At 43.5% G+C, this 19,412-nt stretch overlaps 1 protein-coding gene across 2 annotated transcripts in view; it reads right to left on the bottom strand.

Annotated features, from left to right (window-relative positions):
- SGPL1 (sphingosine-1-phosphate lyase 1) overlaps positions 1 to 14,039 on the bottom strand; it is a 53,794-nt gene extending 39,755 nt beyond the window's left edge. The window contains exons 1-2 of one of the 2 annotated variants that reach the window (XM_068981753.1): positions 14,021 to 14,039; positions 13,048 to 13,109 (exon numbers count right to left, since the gene is read on the bottom strand). In XM_068981753.1, coding sequence (XP_068837854.1) covers positions 13,048 to 13,074 — 27 coding nt within the window. In that variant the 5' untranslated portion in view covers positions 13,075 to 13,109; positions 14,021 to 14,039. Of the gene's footprint in view, positions 1 to 13,047; positions 13,110 to 13,894; positions 13,995 to 14,020 lie in introns of those variants that run through there. The other variant, XM_068981752.1, reaches the window with a different exon arrangement.
- Between the last annotated feature and the right edge of the window lie 5,373 nt (positions 14,040 to 19,412).

Below are 19,412 nucleotides of genomic sequence, written 5' to 3' on the forward strand. Positions count from 1 at the left end.
GACACCCCTCTGAGTTATTGGCTTCTGATTATATGTAAGTTGTTTTACAGGTTTGGGCTTTGCACGTGGCTCAGTGGTAATGAGACGCAGGTTTGATCCCTGGGTCAGGAAGATCCCTTGGAGGAGGGCATGGCAACCCACTCCAGTATCCTTGCCTGGAGAATCCCAAGGACAGAGGAGCCTGGTGGGCTACAGGCCACAGGGTTACAAAGAGTCAGACATGTACAAGCTGTAGATAAGATAGTAATGCAGACTGCTCTTAATGTATATCTGCACGACCAGCAAAGGTTCAATGACCTCCCTTCTCCACTATGGAAGAAACTGTTTTGACTCTATTTGTATATTCATTTTAATACTCCTGAACTACAAATGTGTTGGTTCGTTGGACTTCTCTTTTGAACGCTGTAAGGAAAAGTGTGTATTCATTTCATACCTGTACGAGTGTCGCAACTTTACCTTCCGGGGGAAATTATCATTTAACAAAAGCTAAATGTTCTCAGTCCCCTATGCTCCCCCATCAAAAAATGCTTAGGAATATAAAATCTCGCAGATAATTACAAAGGATTCAGGGCATCCTAAAGGCCAGTCCCTGGGGTTATATTCCTCAGGTTAATAACTCCTCTAATATGACAAACTATCCTATTGTATAAAGCAAACCCAAGACTCCTATGTTTCCTACAGGTGAGAACAAAATAGAAACACTGAATATATCCATTACTTAAAATTCTTCAGGAAAAGCCTCACGCCTATAAATAAAAAGGAATGATGTTCTGATCCAAGCTACAACATGGATGAATCTTGAAAACATCAAGCTAAGTGAAAAAAGCCAATTATAAAACACCACATAGTATATAATTCTTTTTATAAGAAGTGTTCTGAACAAGAAAATTTATCAACAAAAAGTAGTATGGTATTTGTCCAAGACTAGGAGGCTGGGAGAAAGTTATTACTTAAGAGTAAGGGGTTTCTTTTGAAAATGTTCTAAAATTGTGGTGATAGTTTCACAAACTCTGTGAATACACTAAAAACCACTGGATTGTATACTTTAAAAGACAAAAAAACGTTATGACTCAGCAATTCCATTTATGTTCACCAAATGTTCTCTCAGCTAAGATCAACCACCTAAATTGTTTGTATTCATAGACTTAAAAAAAAAAAGTCTTTCTGAAAAAAAGCTTCCATATGACCAAAGACAGCAAAAGCTTTGCAATTCCAAAAACAGAGATTAAAGCTTTGGGCTCCAAATGAAAGGATCCATAAGTGTCTAAAAACAATGAAGAAATCTGTAGAGTAATTATGTACAAACTAGACAAAAAGGATCACTACTGTTTAAAGGTATCATTTTGAGAGTTCATAAACAGAATTACTAACTCCTAAAACGATGAAATTTTTTTAAAACATCTGTTGTTTTTCTTATGAATACATACTCCAGCCACTATCCAGGATATCTGAAAAGGACACCCACCTCTGAGTACTGTCCTGAACTTATACCTCATCACGACTCCTGTGGACTCTGAGAGTTGTGTTAATAGTGTTTCACAGGCCACTGTTGTATGCTAGAAAGTCTGGATAGTGTTCAAAGGCTTCTACTCTAATTTTAGCTCTAACTTAGAAGCTGTGTGACCTTTGGTAGTTACTGAACCTCTATGCAACTGGATTTTCCTCATCTGCAAAAACAGATGCCATTGTTATAATTCAACAAAAAAATTCACAAGAAAAATTATAATTCAAGGGTTGCTGTGAATCTTAAATGCAGTAAGGTAATGAGCAAACAGCTTCAGATAATACACACTTAACTAAGTATCTGATGAGTGAATTCTCTGGTGGTAAACATTTTCCTTTCCTTTTCATAAGCAGCAAGGAAAAGTGACCTTTGCAAGGTTCCAAGCAAAGCCACAGAGGCAGAGCTTTAAGAGGCTTTACAGAGTTTGATTCCCATGCCTATGCTGTATTTTCTTACAGACGATGCTAATAAATGCAGGTAAATAGTAAGCTGCTCCTCGGTTTTGTAAGACAGATGTTAAGTCGTCTTATTGCCTTCATCAATTGAATTCAATCAGAAGGTTGCAAGTGTCCCCTTCTGTTCCAAGAAAACCAGATTAAACCAGTTACCTATTAATAATTATGTGTACAGATCATAAACCTGATTTCAGTCATCCAGATAGACTGCTGCTGACTGCTGCAGTCATGATTTGTGGAACATCTGAAACCTTATCAAAAAAAGGGCTAGGTAATGTAATCCTAGCCTTTCTTTCACCGTGGCTGTGACATGACTCAACCATGAGCAGGGCCACAAAGGCATTCTCATTTGTCCTCAATTCCAGCCCATTAAAATTTGAAACAAGTATCAATTTGCCTCAGCTCTCTCAAAGACTCAGCAGCCCATTAAGAGGAGAACTCAAGATAGGATCAATGAATTCCTTTTTAGACTCATCAGCCAAAATGCAATTCAAAGGACTGAATTCAAATGCCTCGCAGTAAAAGTCTCCAAAGAGACAGGTCTTCTCACTACCGAGCATGAAGTGTAAATATCCCACAACTCCTACTTAGGTTCCAAAGAGTTCCAAAGGACTATGATTTCAGCCTTGGAATTAACTGCTGCTGCTGCTGCTGCTGCTGCTAAGTCACTTCAGTCGTGTCCGACTCTATGTGACCCCATAGACGGCAGCCCACCAGGCTCCCCGGTCCCTGGGATTCTCCAGGCAAGAACACTGGAGTGGGTTGCCATTTCCTTCTCCAATGCATGAAAGTGAAAAGTCAAAGTGAAGTCACTCAGTCGTGTCCAACTCTTTGCGACCCCATGGACTGCAGCCAACCAGGCTCCTCCATCCATGGGATTTTCCAGGCAAGAGTACTAGAGTGGGGTGCCATCACCATCTCCGGAATTAACTGCTACAAATGGTGTTTTACAAATCTAAACTTTTAATATTCAAAAAAGACCAAGTTTGCTTGTTTTTCCCATCAAATGTTTATTAATATTTACAGACTAGATAAGAATGCAGAGAAAAGAAAGGGCGTAATCACATTTTAAAAGTACCTGCATTACTTCAGGAAAGTCCTCAAAGCTCTCTCCACTGTCTAGTATGCAGGTAACAAAAAGTGAAGACTTTTTGCCCAAAGCTAAATTCAAAAGTTACATATGAAGAAAACACAGGAGTAGCAACTGGTACAACCACTTTAGAAACCTGTTTGGCAGTATATCTCGTGACCCAACAACCGTACCCAACAACTGTATTTATGGTTACTAAAGGATATGTTCAAAAATGGTCCAATGTCACTGATAACAGCCCAAAAATAGAGACATAAATGTTCGTCAATTATAGGATGAATAAATTGTGGTATTTCATACACTGTAAAACTGCATAGCAATAATTTTTTAAAAATCTTCCTACATAGGACCATGGACGAAATTCACAGATACAATCAACATCGGAGGGAAAAAGACATTAATGAAAGATAATGTATGTTTCCATTTACACAAAGTTGAAAAATCTTCATAACCACCTATCGTGAGAAGAGTGACCACCTTTGGCAGGCATCAAGTGGGAGGGAAATGAGGAGCTTGCTGCGAGGCTGGACACTTCTCACATCTTGATCTGGGCAGTGAGGACATGTATCCATATGCCTACAGAATTAAGACTAGGGCCCTTTACTGTATACTAGTTGTACCTCCCAAAAAGAAAACTCTATTGCCTGGAGAACAGACTTGGCAGAGTGCTCTGAAAAAGCTCCTGCCTCTACAACAGCTAAGTCATTCATTCACCAAAAATTTATAGTTTGCCTACTTCATAACAAAAAGCTCATGTGGCTATGTTATATTAAGTCAAAAAGCATTGTTAGATAAAAATCGTAGCTTACTAGGTAAGATGTAACAATTTTAAATCTATTATGTACCTAGTAAGAAAACATCAAATTATGTACAACAAAATCTAACAGAACTACAAGAGGAAACAGATAAATAATAAGGTATAAGATTCAAAGAGGCATCCACAAAACAGGAAATCCAAATAATCAATAAACATTTAAAGGACACAACATCATTAGTAATCAGGGAAATGCACAAGGAAAGCAATTAGATTTCAACCCTATTGGACTGGTAAATACAGTTAAAACCTTTTAAATATCAAGTCTGTCAAGCTCTGTAGAAACAAGAACTTGCATATAATGCTGCTAGGAGTCATAGACTGTACCAACCTCTTTGAAAAAGTTTGGCATTATCTAGGGAAGTTAAGGATATATACTGTTTAGAATCCACCAATTCCACTACTAGGAATAAATCCCAGAAAAACTCTTTAACACTTGTGATCATCTGTCATATACAAGAATGTTTGTAACAGTAATCTTCAAAAAAGTCCCAGATTGGAAACAGTCCAAATATCTATCTTCAGTGGTACGGCAAATAAATTGTGATAATCATGCATTGCTTATGCTGTAATGAAATGCTATACAACAATGAAAATGAAGGAACTAAACTCTGAACTACACGCAACAACATGGATGAGTCTCACAAATACTAATACAGGAAAACCATCAAAAACACATATAAATCATTCAATGCAATCCCTTATCAAATTATCAGTGGTATTTTTCACAGAACCAGGACAAAAAAATTTTAGCTTGTATGGAAACATATAAGACTCCGAACAGCCAGAACATTCTTGAGAAAGAAGAATGAACTGGAAGAATCACACTCCCTGACTTCAGACTATACTACAAAGCTACAGTAATCAAAACAGTATGGTGCTGGCACAAAAAGAGACATATAGATCAATGGAACACAACAGAAAACCCAGAAATAAACACACACACTTATGGCCAATTAATCTACGACAAAGGAGGCACAATGACAATACACAATGACAAAAAGACAGTCTCTTCAATAAGTGGTGGTGGGAAAACAGGACAGCAACATGTCAAAGAATGAAATTAGAAAACTCCCTAACACCATACACAAAATAAACTCTAAATGGATTAAAAACCTAAATGTAAGACCAGATACTATAAAACTCCTAGAGGAAAACATAGGCAGAACACTCTTTGACATAAATTGCAGCATTATTTTTTTGGACCTGTCCCCTAGATAAACAGATACAAAAACAAACCAATGGGACCTAATTAAAACTTAAAAGCTTTTGCACAGCAAAAGAAACCATAAACAAAACAAAAAGATAACCTATGGACCGGAAGAAAATATTTGTAAATGACGCTACTCAACAAGGGATTAGTTTCCAAAATACACAAACAACTCATGCAGCTTAAATATAAAAAAAAACCAAACCACTCAATCAAAAAATGGGCAGAAGCTCTAAATAGACATTTTTCCAAAATACACATATACAAAAATGTTCATAACAGTAATCTTCAAAAAAAAATCCCAGATTTTCTGGAAACAGTCCAAATATCTACCTTCAGGGGTATGATAAATAAATTGTGGGAATCATATATTGATTATGCTATAATGAAATACTATGCAACAATAAAAATGAATCAACCATGAACAGATGGCCAACAGGCACACAAAGATGCTCATTATGTCTAATTATTAGAAAATGCACATTAAAATTACAATGAGGTATATAACAGAACGGTTAACATTAAATACTCTACAAATAATACATGCTGGAGAGAGTGTAGAGAAAAGGGAACCCTCGTACACTGTTGGTGGGAATGTAAATTGGTGCATCCACTATGGAGAATACTAGGGAAGTGTCTTAAAAAACTAAAAATATAGTTATGTGATCCTGCAATCACACTCCTGGATATATATCTGGAGAAAATTCTAATTCAAAAAGATACATTCACCTCAGTGTTCATCACAGCACTATTTACAACAGCCAAAGCATGGAAGCAACCTAAACACCCATGAACAGATGAATGGCTGAAACAATGTGGTACATACCTAATGGAATACTACTCAGCCATAGAAAAAGAATGCAATAATGCCATCTGCAGCATCATGGGGGGACCTAGGGATTACCGCATTGAATGAAGTAAGACAAAGACAAATACCACATGACATCACTTATAAGTGGAGTCTAAAAAATGATTCAAATGAACTTACCTACAAAACAGAAATAAGACACACAGACACAGAAAACAAACTAATGGGTACCAAAGGGGACAGTGGGGACAGGAAGGGTAAATTAGAAGCTTGGGATTAACATATACACACTACTGTATATAAAATAAACAACCAAGACCTACTGTGTAGCACAAGGAAATATATTCAGTATCTTGTAATAGCTGATAATTGACAAGAATCTGAAATATAAATGGATATGCATATCTCTCTATATATATGCGACTGCTGCTAAGTCACTTCAGTCGTGCCCGCCTCTATGCGACCCCATAGATGGCAGCTCACCAGGCTCCCCCGTCCCTGGGATTCTCCAGGCAAGAACACTGGAGTGGGCTGCCATTTCCTTCTCCAATCTCTCTCTACATAAAAATGTATATATATGTAACTGAATCACTTTGCTGTACACCAGGAACAAACCTAACATTGTACATTAACTATACTTCAATTTTTTAATGGTTAAAAAAATACATATAAATCCATTTGTAGCAAGTTGAAAAATAAAACTAAAATTAGGGATGCACAAATAGGTGGTAACACAATTTTTTTCTCAAACAGCAAGGGAATAACTATTCTCCAAAATCAGGACAGTAGAGTAGTTTCCCTAGAGGAAAGGGAAGGAGGTGTTACCAGGGTGGGGAACATGGGCTTGGGGGTAGATATTCTATTTCCTAACCCAGGTGGTAGATACATGATTGTTTCCTTTATTATTCTTCTTTAAAATAAGGATAAGCGCTTTATTGGGGCTTCCCTGGTGGCTCAGACGGTAAAGAATCTGCCTGCAATGCAGGAGGATCCAGGATCTTAGATCACGAAGATTCCCCTGGAGGAAGAGATGGCAACCCACTCCAGTATTCTTGCCAGGAGAATCCCATGGAAAGAGGAGCCTAGAGAGCTACAGTCCACAGGATCACACAGAGTCAAACATGACTGAGTGACTAATACTTTTACATGCTTTATACAGGTTTGTTTGTATAATAAATTAATAATACAGGCAAGCTCTTCTTCCCTTTCCTCTTCCTGCCAAATGAAACGCGAACCTGACAGCTCAAGCTCCAAGCAGCTGTTCTGACCCCAAAGGGATGCACTCTGAGCAGTGGAACTTCCTCAAACAATTAGGAATAATGGTTATCGGTCATCAACTGTCTATTCTGGATTTCTCTTACTTTAGAAAAATTTACTTCTATCTTAAAAATCTCTGATACTTTAGATTTTTCTCTTCTATTCAGCCAAACCTAATCCTGATACATTCTGTGATTTGGACAAATAAAAAACTTTCTAACAATTAAAGCTGTCCGACAACGGAAAGGACTCCCCAAGAAAGTCTTCTGCACCCACTCCTGGCCAGGCATCCTAGGAGGGCTTCCCACGCGGCAAGGTAAGTGGCAATGAAGGGCTTCTAAAGGCCCTCTGGCAATTAAGACTCTAAGGCTACTATGGAAACAAACTGGCTCTGAAGTTGTGGCAACTGTGCTTCTGGGGATCTACGCCTCTGTTATAAACGAGAACATTTCTTTTCTATAATGTTCCCTGACCTGCGTTCTTCAAGACTCTGCTCAAACACTGTCTTCTCAGCGTATCTTTCAAAACTAACCTGAAGGTTTCCCTGGTGGCTCAGTGGTAAAGAATCCACTTGCCAATGCGGGAGACACGAGTTTGATCCCTGATCCGGGAAGATCCCACATGCCGGGAGCAGCTAGGCCTGCGCGCCACATGCCCTGGAGCCCCTGCTCCATGACAAGAGAAGCCACTGCAATGCGAAGCTCAAGCACCACAGCTAGAGAGCCAGCCCCTGGCTGCCGCAACTGGAGCAACGGAGACCCAGCACAGCCAAGAATAAATTAAGGAAAAAAACCCAGAAACTAACTTGACCTTGATTTCAGCATCCTGGGTATCCCGATCCTCTACCCAACCTTCCCCAACTCCATTACGTGCCTCATGGGGCTGTCCTCTCGATTCAGTCACCCAGGTCCCCATGTCCTCTGGCTGCCAGTTGGGTTTGACAATGAAAACCTCCAGCAGAACATCTGAGGTGTTTATTTCCCTGGATCCCCTCCTGCTAGGCCACTGTTGGGAAGTGGCTCCATTCCCACCGCTTACCCTCTCTTTCAAGTCCCTCTCTTGCCCTTTCAGGCCTAAGAGAGCTAATCGCTCTTAACACCAACCCCGCTGTGTTCCCTAACTCTGGGCACTCAAACTGTTGGAGTGCGCCAGGAGATAACAGACAGACCCAACAAATTATTTTCAGCTTGCACTGTTCCATCTTCCCCAGTGAATGGCTCCTTTCTCTCCCCTTATCCCTTAACATGGTTCTTCTCTCAGTAATTGCATTCTGTGTATTTCCACATGTGGACCGAGTCACTGCAAATCAGTTCCCTATGGAAAAGTCCCAATCCCAAGCTGATTCCCATTTCTGCCACCAATGTGAACAAACTGCATGTAATATCAGACTGTGCAAAACCTAATTAGGAAGGTATATGTTACTAAAAATTCCTGACACACAGACTGCAGAGTCAAGCCAAAGACTAGGATTGGGGGGTTATCTATTTATAACTTCCCTTTCCTTCACACCAAAAACTGGAGAAATTATCATACTTGTTATTATATTTTGCTTTATTTACAAAATTAGAACAACATCAAAACCAGTGCTCATCCTACAACGGCCACTCAAACTGTCAACAAAATTTCAAATGTCCTGCCTGTCCTCCCTCTCTTCTAGACAAGACTACAAATAAGACATCAGATGCAAATAACAGAAATGAGCTTTTACTGTCCATCTTTCAGTTTATTGCTTAAACTCCATTAGAGAGTCATTAAGAAAGCACCCCTGAAAAGGATTCAAGGGTCAAAGATAAAGCTCTAAGATCTGGAAAGATTTGATTTTTGAACCTGAAAAACAAAACTGAGACGGGTTTACTGCTTCCAAATCAAGAAAACAGTGCTGCAGAATTGTAGTAAAAGACAGCATTTCTTAGGAATTTTACCATGCTTCAGAAAATTATGCTCTCCAATGTATATTCCAAAGTAGTAGAGCTTGATCCATGGGCAAAATAACCCAACTACCACTGTGCTTATGCTCACTCACCTTAGTTGTGTCCGACTCTTTGCAATCCTATGGACTGTAGCCCTCCAGGCCCCTCTGTCCATGGGATCCTCTAGGCAAGAATACTGAACATCCAGGAGATATTCCTGACCCAAGGACCAAACCTGCCAACTCCTGCATTGCAGGTGGATTCTTAACCACTGAGCCACCAGGGAAGCCCTTAAAAATGTCTCTGCTGCTGCTGCTGAGTCGCTTCAGTCGTGTCCGACTCTGTGCGACCCCATACACGGCAGCCCTCCAGGCTCCCCCATCCCTGGGATTCTCCAGGCAAGAACACTGGAGTGGGCTGCCATTTCCTTCTCCTAAAAATGTCTCTCAGTTCAGTTCAGTCGCTCAGTCGTGTCCGACTCTTTGTGACCCCATGAACTACAGCACGCCAGGCCTCTCTGTCCATCACCAACTCCCGGAGTTCACTCAGACTTGCATCCATCGAGTCCGTGATGCCATCCAGCCATCTCATCCTCTGTCGTCCCCTTCTCCTCCTGCCCCCAATCCCTCCCAGCGTCAGAGTCTTTTCCAATGAGTCAACTCTTCGCATGAGGTGGCCAAAGTACTGGAGTTTCAGCTTTAGCATCATTCCTTCCAAAGAAATCCCAGGACTGATCTCCTTCAGAATGGATTGGTTGGATCTCCTTGCAGTCCAAGGGACTCTCAAGAGTCTTCTCCAACAAATGTCTTTAGACATTGCCAAATGTCCTGGGGCCATGGCAGGGAGGGGAGCAAAAATTGCTCCTGGTTGAGAACCTCAACCCTAGATAAACAACTATCACTGAAACCCCACCCAGCACTACCACAGTGCATACAGTAACACTGCACCATCCCTTTAGATGGGTCTAAAACCTAGACTTAGCTTTACAAAGTATCTTTTTCTTAAAATCTAGGAGCATTTTGCAACTCTCAAAGTGATCTAGCCCCTGAGCACTAGGAAGGAGGATAATATGGATAAAAAGAATGGTTGCTAAAGTGGTGAAAGATTGCTAAAAGATTTCCAGACTTGAATTCCCTCTGAAAGCATTGCAATTCTCAGATGAATGAATCCACTCACTCATTTTATTCTCTCTGAGGCATAAGTGGAAAGTATTACAGTCCACGGCATAAATGAGCAAATGGAAAAAAGGCAGGCTTACCACCTTAATGAAATGAGGACAAAATCAAGGACGGGAAAGCACCAAGGGCTGACAGCCCAGGAGTCCTCCTCCGGAACCCTAGGCTTGTTACACATGGACTCCAGTTCACCTTCGAGTTATACTGCCCTCCACACAGTGGTGTTCAACCTATCAGACCCAATGCCCTTTTCTATAACTAATATTTCATAATGCCCTTTATTATGACATGAAACTCAAAGAATATAACATTATGCCTATAGACATAACTTTTAAAAATGTCAATATAATGCCCCAACTGCAACATAAGAGAAAACAAACATGAAGATCTGTGTATTAAACATGTATGCTCAGACAAGACTAGATCAGAAGCCAAAAGCACCCTCCCCAACTCTTCCAAAGTGCCCCCTTAGAGGGCAGAACTATTTCACTTTTGCGCCACACAAACCTGTTCTCAACAGCCACAAAGTTCCGTAACTTCTTTGCCTTTCCGTGAAGACAACTTACAGGTGGCTTCACAAAGTAGACAAGAAAGGGGGTTTTTAAGACAGACTAACTGTAGTTAAAGCTCCACCACCTCATTGCTATGATACGCTAAGTCTGGTTTTTCATCTATAAAGGGAGAATGCCAGCATATTTTTCAAGGAATTTTAGGAAAATTAAATGAGTACGTAGAGTATCTATTTATGCACCTAATGCATAATATGTGCTTAATAAATGTTAGCTATCAGACTTACATTATTACTCCTGAATCCATCTCTTATTTATCTTAGCTTATGCCTATCTGATTCCCCCAGGAGAAAAGATGGATGACTGGGTATTAATTTAGCAGAGATACTCTAAAAACGATGCATGTACAATAAAAGTAAGAAATTGCATCATATAACTTGCGAGGTTGTTTCTAATTCTGAAATTCTACCATATGCTGCCCTATGCTGAGGTTATCTTCTATTAACTCGAGTCCTTTCTTTCCAGTTAGAGGGCCAAGAACATGTGTAATGCATCACACGATACAAAAGCAAGTACAGAGAAACACCTTGAACTCAAATCTGGACCAAATGTTTATAGCCTCCTCATTGAAAACTGAGCCCTGGTCACTGGTTCTTTACCATTTAGCACAGTACAGTCAAAGAAAGAAGGACAATTTTTCCATCAAGAGCACCTCAAGCAACATGTACAGTGTCTTCAGAGAGTGATGATTCTCACGGGCCAGCTGTTATTTATATGATTTAATTCCTAACACCAATGAGCAAAGCAACACCTATAAAAAGCTAGATTTTCAAATGAGGAAGTGAAAAGCAGTAGCGATAGCTAGAGAAATACCTCAAAACAAAACTGATTCCAAAGTTAATATTCTAAATAAAAGCACTCACTGCTCAGACTGCTAAAGGGAGCCCACAGGCCCAGAAAGTAATACACACATCTCTGGGTATGGAGTTATATTTTACTAACATATAGGAATCTTAATTTACATATACATACTAATTTATAAAAAAGAAAGAAATTGCCAATTATTGCAGATCATTCTGCAAGGTGCTAATAGTAGCTATTTCTGAATAGCGGAATTATTGGGGTCTGCTTCCTTTTATTAATAGCTTCCAATTTTTCTAACATAACTGCTCTTGTAATAAGAATTTAATATTACAGAACACAATTTATTATCTACTAACAATGTATGAAATTTGAGGCAAAAAAAAAAAGAACTATTTTAGGTGAACCCTTCATCTGAATCTTGGATAAACCAAGTACCTGTCTAAGTCTTCAAAGTCATCCTTGCTCCTCATCACAAACCAGAACTAGTCACAACTTGGTTGATCTCTCAACTTCTCCTGCAGACCTTAGAGATTTTGACACTACAGGACATCAGCCGTGGATATTAAAAAAAAACAAAAACAAAAACAAAACTCACTACTAGTTTCTGCCAACTTCCCAGTGACAGCTATCAACTCTCTGGGATAGTGACAGCAAGAGAGAGAAAGGAAATGTTTTCAAATTAATGTCTCATCAGATTCAAAGATGTAACTTATTAAAAACTAAACACATTGCTATTTGAAAATCATGGGTTCCTCACAATCCTCTCACTAACATCCTCTATGAAAAAAATAAAAATCAATAAAGAACTTCTGTGGAATCTACAAATGTCCCAAGAACAAAACGTCATTTTGGTAAACACTCATTTGGCAATTCTATTTTCCCTGCTCACTGGGAAGAAAAAAAAAAAAAAAACCAGCACAGAAAGATCTCAAGAGAAGAGGGGAAAAAAACAGCCTCTACCAAAACAGGCCAACTCCTCACCACAACAGAAGAAGATAAATTCAAACTAGCTCAATTCAGCAATTAGCAACTTGTTATATACAGAGCACCATGACAGGTGTTTATCATCTCTCAACAAGTAAGACAAGATATCTGCCTTCCAGGGAATAACTCGAGCCTGGGAAACTAACACTTATAAACTAATATATGGCAGATCCAGACAAAATTTCATTGATGTTTTAAAACGGTTCTGGCAGTAAACGAAGAAAGAGGTTAAAATCAGCTCTGAGAATTTTGCAAAAATTCTTCATATTCATTAAATAAATATATTCATACATTTATTTCAGTCACTACCCATCTAATTATTAAATCCAAAATAAAAGGAGGCAGAAACTCTCAGCTATCAAAGGCAAGCATCAGAGATTAAATCTACACATTCATCCTTTGGACTAAAAATAAAACATACTGGACAAGTGCCTTACAACAAGAAAGATATTTGGAAAAGGACTCACCAACGACATTAGGTCTGTACTGGGCATTTTCCTCTCCCAGACGTGCTTTCAGTGTCTCCCCTCTGCAAAAGGGAACCAGGTTTGTTTACTTTTAATGCTACAAACTGTCCCGTTGGCCCGCCTATATTCGCCAGAGCTTCAGAGAAATGGTTCTGTTCCCTCCTTGGAAAGCTCAGCTTTCACTCTTCGCTTTCACACTAAAGCCCAGCACCCCAACCCAGCGAATTAAGAATCCTGCTGGCAGTCTGCTTCCCTCCCGCCGCTGACCAAACGCCACCAGATAAAGCCCCCCTACAAAAGCAATTCCCTTCCAGGTAGATACGAGGGAAACGCCCAGCCCGCAGCGGACCGAGGCCTCGCGGCCCGGAGCCCCGCCCACTTCAAACTAAGCCGGCGGACCAGCGGCCGCTCCAGGCAGACCGGCCCCAGGGTCCAGCCTCCACTGGCCGCTCTTCAGAAACAAGCTGGCCTCGTTCTAGACTTCATCCCTCCCTCCACACAACCCTTTCCTCGCCGGGGAAGGATCGGCAAACCTGCCCACCGCGAGACCACTCCTACCGCGCCCGCGAGTGGAGTTTCATATCCGGCTCCGTCTCGGCCCTGGCGCGAACCTTGCATTCAACTCAAGACCTGGGGTGGCCTGCGCCCCTACCCTCAGCCCGAACCCGAGCCCGCCCCGAGGTGCTGGCCCCTCGGTCCGGCCCGGCCCTTCCAGCAGTCCTCACCCGCTCCGCATCAGGACCCCCCGCCGTCCCGACACTCCTCCTCCGCCCCGGCCAGGACCCGCCTCCCATTCAGTCCCGACTCTCTCCAAACCCAAACCAAAGCCCTCCTCCCCAGCGCGGACCCGTCTTCTTCCTCGGGGTCCGCGGCGGCCCAGTAAACCTTCTCTGCCGGGAGCCAGCTCCCGCGCTCCTTCCCTCCCGACACCCTCTAGCCGGCCTTGCCTCTCTTCACAGCGAGACCGACTCACCGGCCGCCGCCGAGATTAAAGATCCGGCCGCCGGCGGCCCCGCCCCTCCCCGCCCCGCCCCGCCCGGAAATGGCCCCCGCGTTGCCCCCCGCCCGTTCCCCAGCTCTGGCGTGCGCGGCCCCGCCGCCGATCACGCGCACGCGGGGACTCGGGCGCCGGGCCCGCGTCCCCTCCAAGCCCCAGGGGGCGCGCGCGCCTCCTACTGGCCTGGCGGGGGCGGCACCAAAGCCATCCTGGGAAGGTGGAGTCAGCCCTCCCCATAAGGTCCCCCCAGCTTCGTCAGTCTCCTTTTTAAAACCAACTTACTGGTCACTTTTGGTGACTTGAAGCCCCTGAGAGAGTCAGCCTGCAGAGCACTGTACAAACTGATCCAGAACGTCGATTCAAGATGTGTCTCTAGAGAGGCTTCTGGGATTTCAGTGAGTGACTCAGAGATTTGCTCCTTGTCTCTTTCCTGAGACGTCTGTTGAGGTCAACGATGGGTGAAGAAAAGCGACAGGAAAAGGCTCCTTATTGGAAATGTCATCCCCATCCTTCCCTCTGCCCACAAAAAGGGAGAACAGGGACTATAGGTGTTGGGCAAAAATTCTATCAATACTACTTTATTTTCATGAGCAATGTTGGTGAAAGTACCCACCGGGATAGCAAAGGTCACCCGTCATTTCTAAAAGGACCAACTCTGAAGTCAGTTTCATGACTTGTCTGTGTTGTCACGACACTAATTCGGCAGAAGCAGAAGACAGGGTAGTCACTTGTAACTGATCAGTGATCTCCATACAGTATTTTTTCAACAAATTATTTAAATGACATCTACCTGGAATCTTGACATCTTAATAAAAAATGACACTTAAAGAGGGTACCGAATTCCATCCTCTTGCAAAATGTTGTCATGACACTAATTGGGGGGGGTCATCAGTACTGTCATTACACTCATCTAGTGTTTTTAGGATGGAATTCCTTGTTATCACGCCTGCCCTTCTCTGCACAGCCCTTTTTGCACTTCCCAGTTTCCCAGATAGAATGGTCAAAATTCTGAAAGTGTCAAATAAGATCTCTCTGGGCTTCCCCGGCTTCACCTCTACCCATCAGAAGTCCTGGACATCTCTGCTATCCAGAGCTCCTGAATCAGACCCTTAGCCCTTTTGCTGCTGTTGCCCAGTAGACATTCACTCTCTACTGTGTTGAAGGGTCAGAAAATGTTCTGGAACTTCCTGCCGATGCCTATTCATCAAGAGTAATTTGGGGGACTGGGGGTCCAGTGGCTGGTGGTCCACCTGCCTGGTGGTCCAGTGGCTGGGAATCCACCTCCCAATACAAGGGACACGGGTTCAGTCCCTGGTCCGGGGAGATCTCACGTGGCATGGAGCAACTAAGCCTACGCACCAGAACTGCTGAAGTTCACGCTCACCTAGAGTTCGTGCTCCACCACGAGAAGCCATTGCAATGAGAAGCCTGTGCTCAGCAACGAGAGAGCAGACTCTGCTGCCACAACTAGAGAAAGGCTGTGCGACAGTGAAGACCCAGAGCAGCCAAAAATAAGTAAATAAAATACCTTTTAAAAAAGAGTAATTTTAGGGCTTCCCAGATAGCTCAGTTGGTAAAGTATGTGCCTGCAATGCAGGAGAGCCCAGTTCAATTCCTGGGTCAGGAAGATCTCCTGGAGAAGGGATGAGCTACCCACTCCAGTATTCTTGGGCTTCCCTTGTGGCTCAGCTAGTAAAGAATCCACCCGCAGTGCAGGAGACCTGAGTTGAATCCCTGGGTTGGGAAGATCCCCTGGAGAAGGGAAAGGATACCCACTCCAGTATTCTGGCCTGGAGAATTAAGTTATGATCAACCCAGAGAGCATATTAAAAAGCAGAGACATTACTTTGTCAACAAAGGTCCATCTAGTCAAGGCTATGGTTTTTCCATTAGTCATGTATGGATGTGAGAGTTGGACTATAAAGAAAGCTGAGCACAGAAGAATTGATGCTTTTGAACTGTGATGTTGGAGAAGACTCTTGAGTCCCTTGGACTGCAGGGAGATCCAACCAAGTCCATCCTAAAGGAGATCAGTCCTGGGTGTTCATTGGAAGGACTGATGTTGAAGCTGAAACTCCAATACTTCGGCCATCTGATGCGAAGAGCTGACTCATTTGAGAATACCCTGATGCTGGGAAATATTGAGGACAGGAGGAGAAGGGGATGACAGAGGATGGTATCACCGACTCAATGGACATGGGTTTGGGTAGACTCCGGCAGTTGGTGATGGACAGGGAGGCCTGGCGTACTGCGGTTCATGGGGTCGCAAAGAGTTGGACACAACTGAGCAACTTTCATTTTCACTTTAGGGATTCCAGGTTATGTCCTCCCTCGCCCTTAGCCCCCACCCTTCTGCTTTATTTCTTCTTCAGATCCTAGGATCTGCTTTCCCTAGCCTGCTTCTTAGCTGTCACCTCTCTTCCTTTCATCTAGAATGTCTGTGCCAGCTGCCTGAAGAGCAAGGTCCATATGTGATTCCTCCCTACACCAGTGTTGTACAGCTTCACTGGTCACACACACAGCAGGCAGCCTGTTTGTTCTTCCCAAGTGAATCAGTTCAACCATATTGTCTAATCTTTATTGTTATGGACTAAAAGATCTCCCCCGAAATTCATATGTTGAGCTCTAATGGCAGGGCCTCTGGGAAACAGTTAGCTTTAGGTGAAGTAGTGAGGGTGGAGCCCCATAATAGGATTCAAGTCTTTACAAGAAGAAGACAGCAAGACCAGACAGAGCACGCCCCCTTCTCTGTCTCCCTTTCTCTCTCTCCCTATCTCTCTGCACAAAGTAGTCCTGCAGGCACACAGTGAAATGGTAGGCATTTGCAAGCCAGGAAGAGGATCTCGCCAAAAACTGAATTTGCCTGCACCTTGACCTTGGACTTCCCAGCCTGTAGAACTGTGATAAATCAATGTCTCTTGTTTAAGTCATTCAGTCTGTGGTACTCTGCTATAGCAGCCTAAGCTGACTGAGACAGAACTATGCTAGGCACCTTTACATCCAAAGCTCTATTTATGTCCTAACGTGCCCAGACAAGCTGACTCTCATCATCTCTCAACTTGTAAATAAGGACATGTGTATGTGCTCAGCTGCTTCGGTTGTATCAGATTCTTTTCAACCCTATGGACTGTAGCCCGCCAGGTTTTTCCATCGATGGAATTCTCCAGGCAAGAATAGTAGAGTCAGTTGCCATGCCCTCCTCCAGGGGATCTTCCAGACCCAGGGATCGAACCCGCGTCTCTTGCATCTCCTGCACTGCAGGCAGATTCTTGACCCACTGCGCCACCTGGGGAGCCTGTAATCAAGGACGCTAAACCCCAAAGAAGGTAAACAATCATCCCAAAGACACGCAGGAGAATGGAGTGGAGTTCAGATGGGAAGGAAAGACTTCAGATTTTGTAGGAAGAACCTAAAAAATGTTTGTTAATGAATCTGAATCAAAGAATGTGAGAGCTAGAGGGGCTTTCAACTATTTGCAGTTCAACCCCATAATACATGCATGAAGAAACCAAAGCCAGGAAAGGAATATGCCTCCTGGCAGGGCCCAGGGGCCCTGTTGTGGGGGACAGACAGAGGGTGAGGTTTCAGGCCCCACTGCTCCTGTTTCCCACATTCCCTCTGATGCAGCATATCATCAGGGATTACAAGAGAAGCATCGTAGAAAATGACCAGAGATAAAAGATGTGTGAGAATTAAGAAAGAAAACTTCAGCCTTTACAGGAGAATCACAATGTACCAAAACAGAACAAAGTCCCCACTGACTATCAGATTCACGTGTCCTAGCTATATTGGTGGGCCCTGGGGAGAAAGGAAGAGCGCAGAGAGCAAAGGGGACATAAATAAAAGACAGAGTTACAGTTCAGAGAGAGGAAGGATTTGCAAAAGTCAGAGTGGTGGTTAAGGAAGGGACCACCTGCCCTCTCCTCCCTCCCCCACCCCCTAGACACTCCCATGCTAGAGGCTTCAGAAGTTCTACAAATGAGGGGCTCATCTGGCTGGTAGAGGGGCAGAGGTGGGGTTCTGGGGCTCCCATACTGGCAATGAGGTCTCCCAGCAAACAGCCCTGACATCCCAAGGGAGCTGATTAGAAATCCAGGTTCCTGGGACCGGGCTCCAGAGCTACCGAATTGCAATCTACATTTTATCAAGATCCCCAGACATGATTATACGCACAGTTACACTTGAGAAGCACTTCCCTCAACACCTTGCTTGCAGAGAAAGCTTGGTGTTTTTCAGTTAAGATTGTACATTTGTTTGGGATGATTTAAGGAGACTGATCAAGAAAAAAAATGGATGGGGGTGAAGAGAAGAACTAAGGCCCCCCAAGTTGGCCTTTGGTGCCATCATGGAGCCTTTCAGGATAACAGAAGACTGGGAGGGATTAGAAAGGGCAGGAGGTGTTGGGGGAGAGGAAGAGGGGAGGGGGAGAGGCGGGGTGCCTGGGGGTTGGGGGCGACCAGGGAGGGACTGAAATAACTGCTGATGACAGAGGGTTGGGGATGGTAGGGAGGAGAGTGTGGAGGAAGATGGTCTGGGATTTTTTTTCCCCTCACGTGGATTCGTTTAAAATAATTCATACCAGCAAATCTGTTTCTGCTTAAAATGGCAGCTGGCCATGGCCAAGTTGGAGACACCCCTCCCTTCGCATACGAGCACACACGCTCCACTCTGAAAGGCAGGAACATGCTATCATGCCTCCACTCCTGTCCCTGACACCCCTCCCCCCAGCCCCAGCCATCCCAACCGGGGATTTTCTGTGGGAGCTCTGGTTAGGACAGAACTGCCGGCAAATCTCATGGAAGTTGCAGCTTCTGAACTCTTGGGAAGAAACAGCCCACAGGAAAGCCCCCACCGCAGGACATCCGCTCATGTAGCCTAAAACGCCCAAGGAGGGCTGTAGACCACTCAATGGCAGCAGGCTGTGAAATGATCCTGACCGGACCTGCCACTGGGAACAAGGGTGCTGAGAGCCGACCCGACGTGGGAGCACCTGGGCAGGAAGCATGTGTCCAGAGGTTGCCAAATGGGATGAAGACTAAGGAGCAGTAGATCACTAAGCTACACGTCCCAGGCGCCAACTCAGCCAAAAGTCAGAGCGGCCAAGTCTGATCTTGAGAGGCGAGCGATTTCCCAAGAAAGCCCACCTTTCCTGAGGAAGCACCCTGTTGCTATCCAGGCTGCACAATCACTCCTAGCAAAGCATCAAAACCAGAGAGTGACTGCTTATCGAAAACCAAATAAATACCAACTTCCCTGGGCAAAAGGAAACCACCTGGGCCTGCAATGATGGAACAGCTTTGAAGGCAAGCTAGCCTCTACCCAGAGATCACTGTGTGGCCTCAGGCAAGTGGGTTTAACTGAGCCTGGG

The sequence above is a fragment of the Capricornis sumatraensis genome, chromosome 10 (assembly GCF_032405125.1).
Source record: "Capricornis sumatraensis isolate serow.1 chromosome 10, serow.2, whole genome shotgun sequence".
NCBI lineage: Eukaryota > Metazoa > Chordata > Mammalia > Artiodactyla > Bovidae > Capricornis > Capricornis sumatraensis.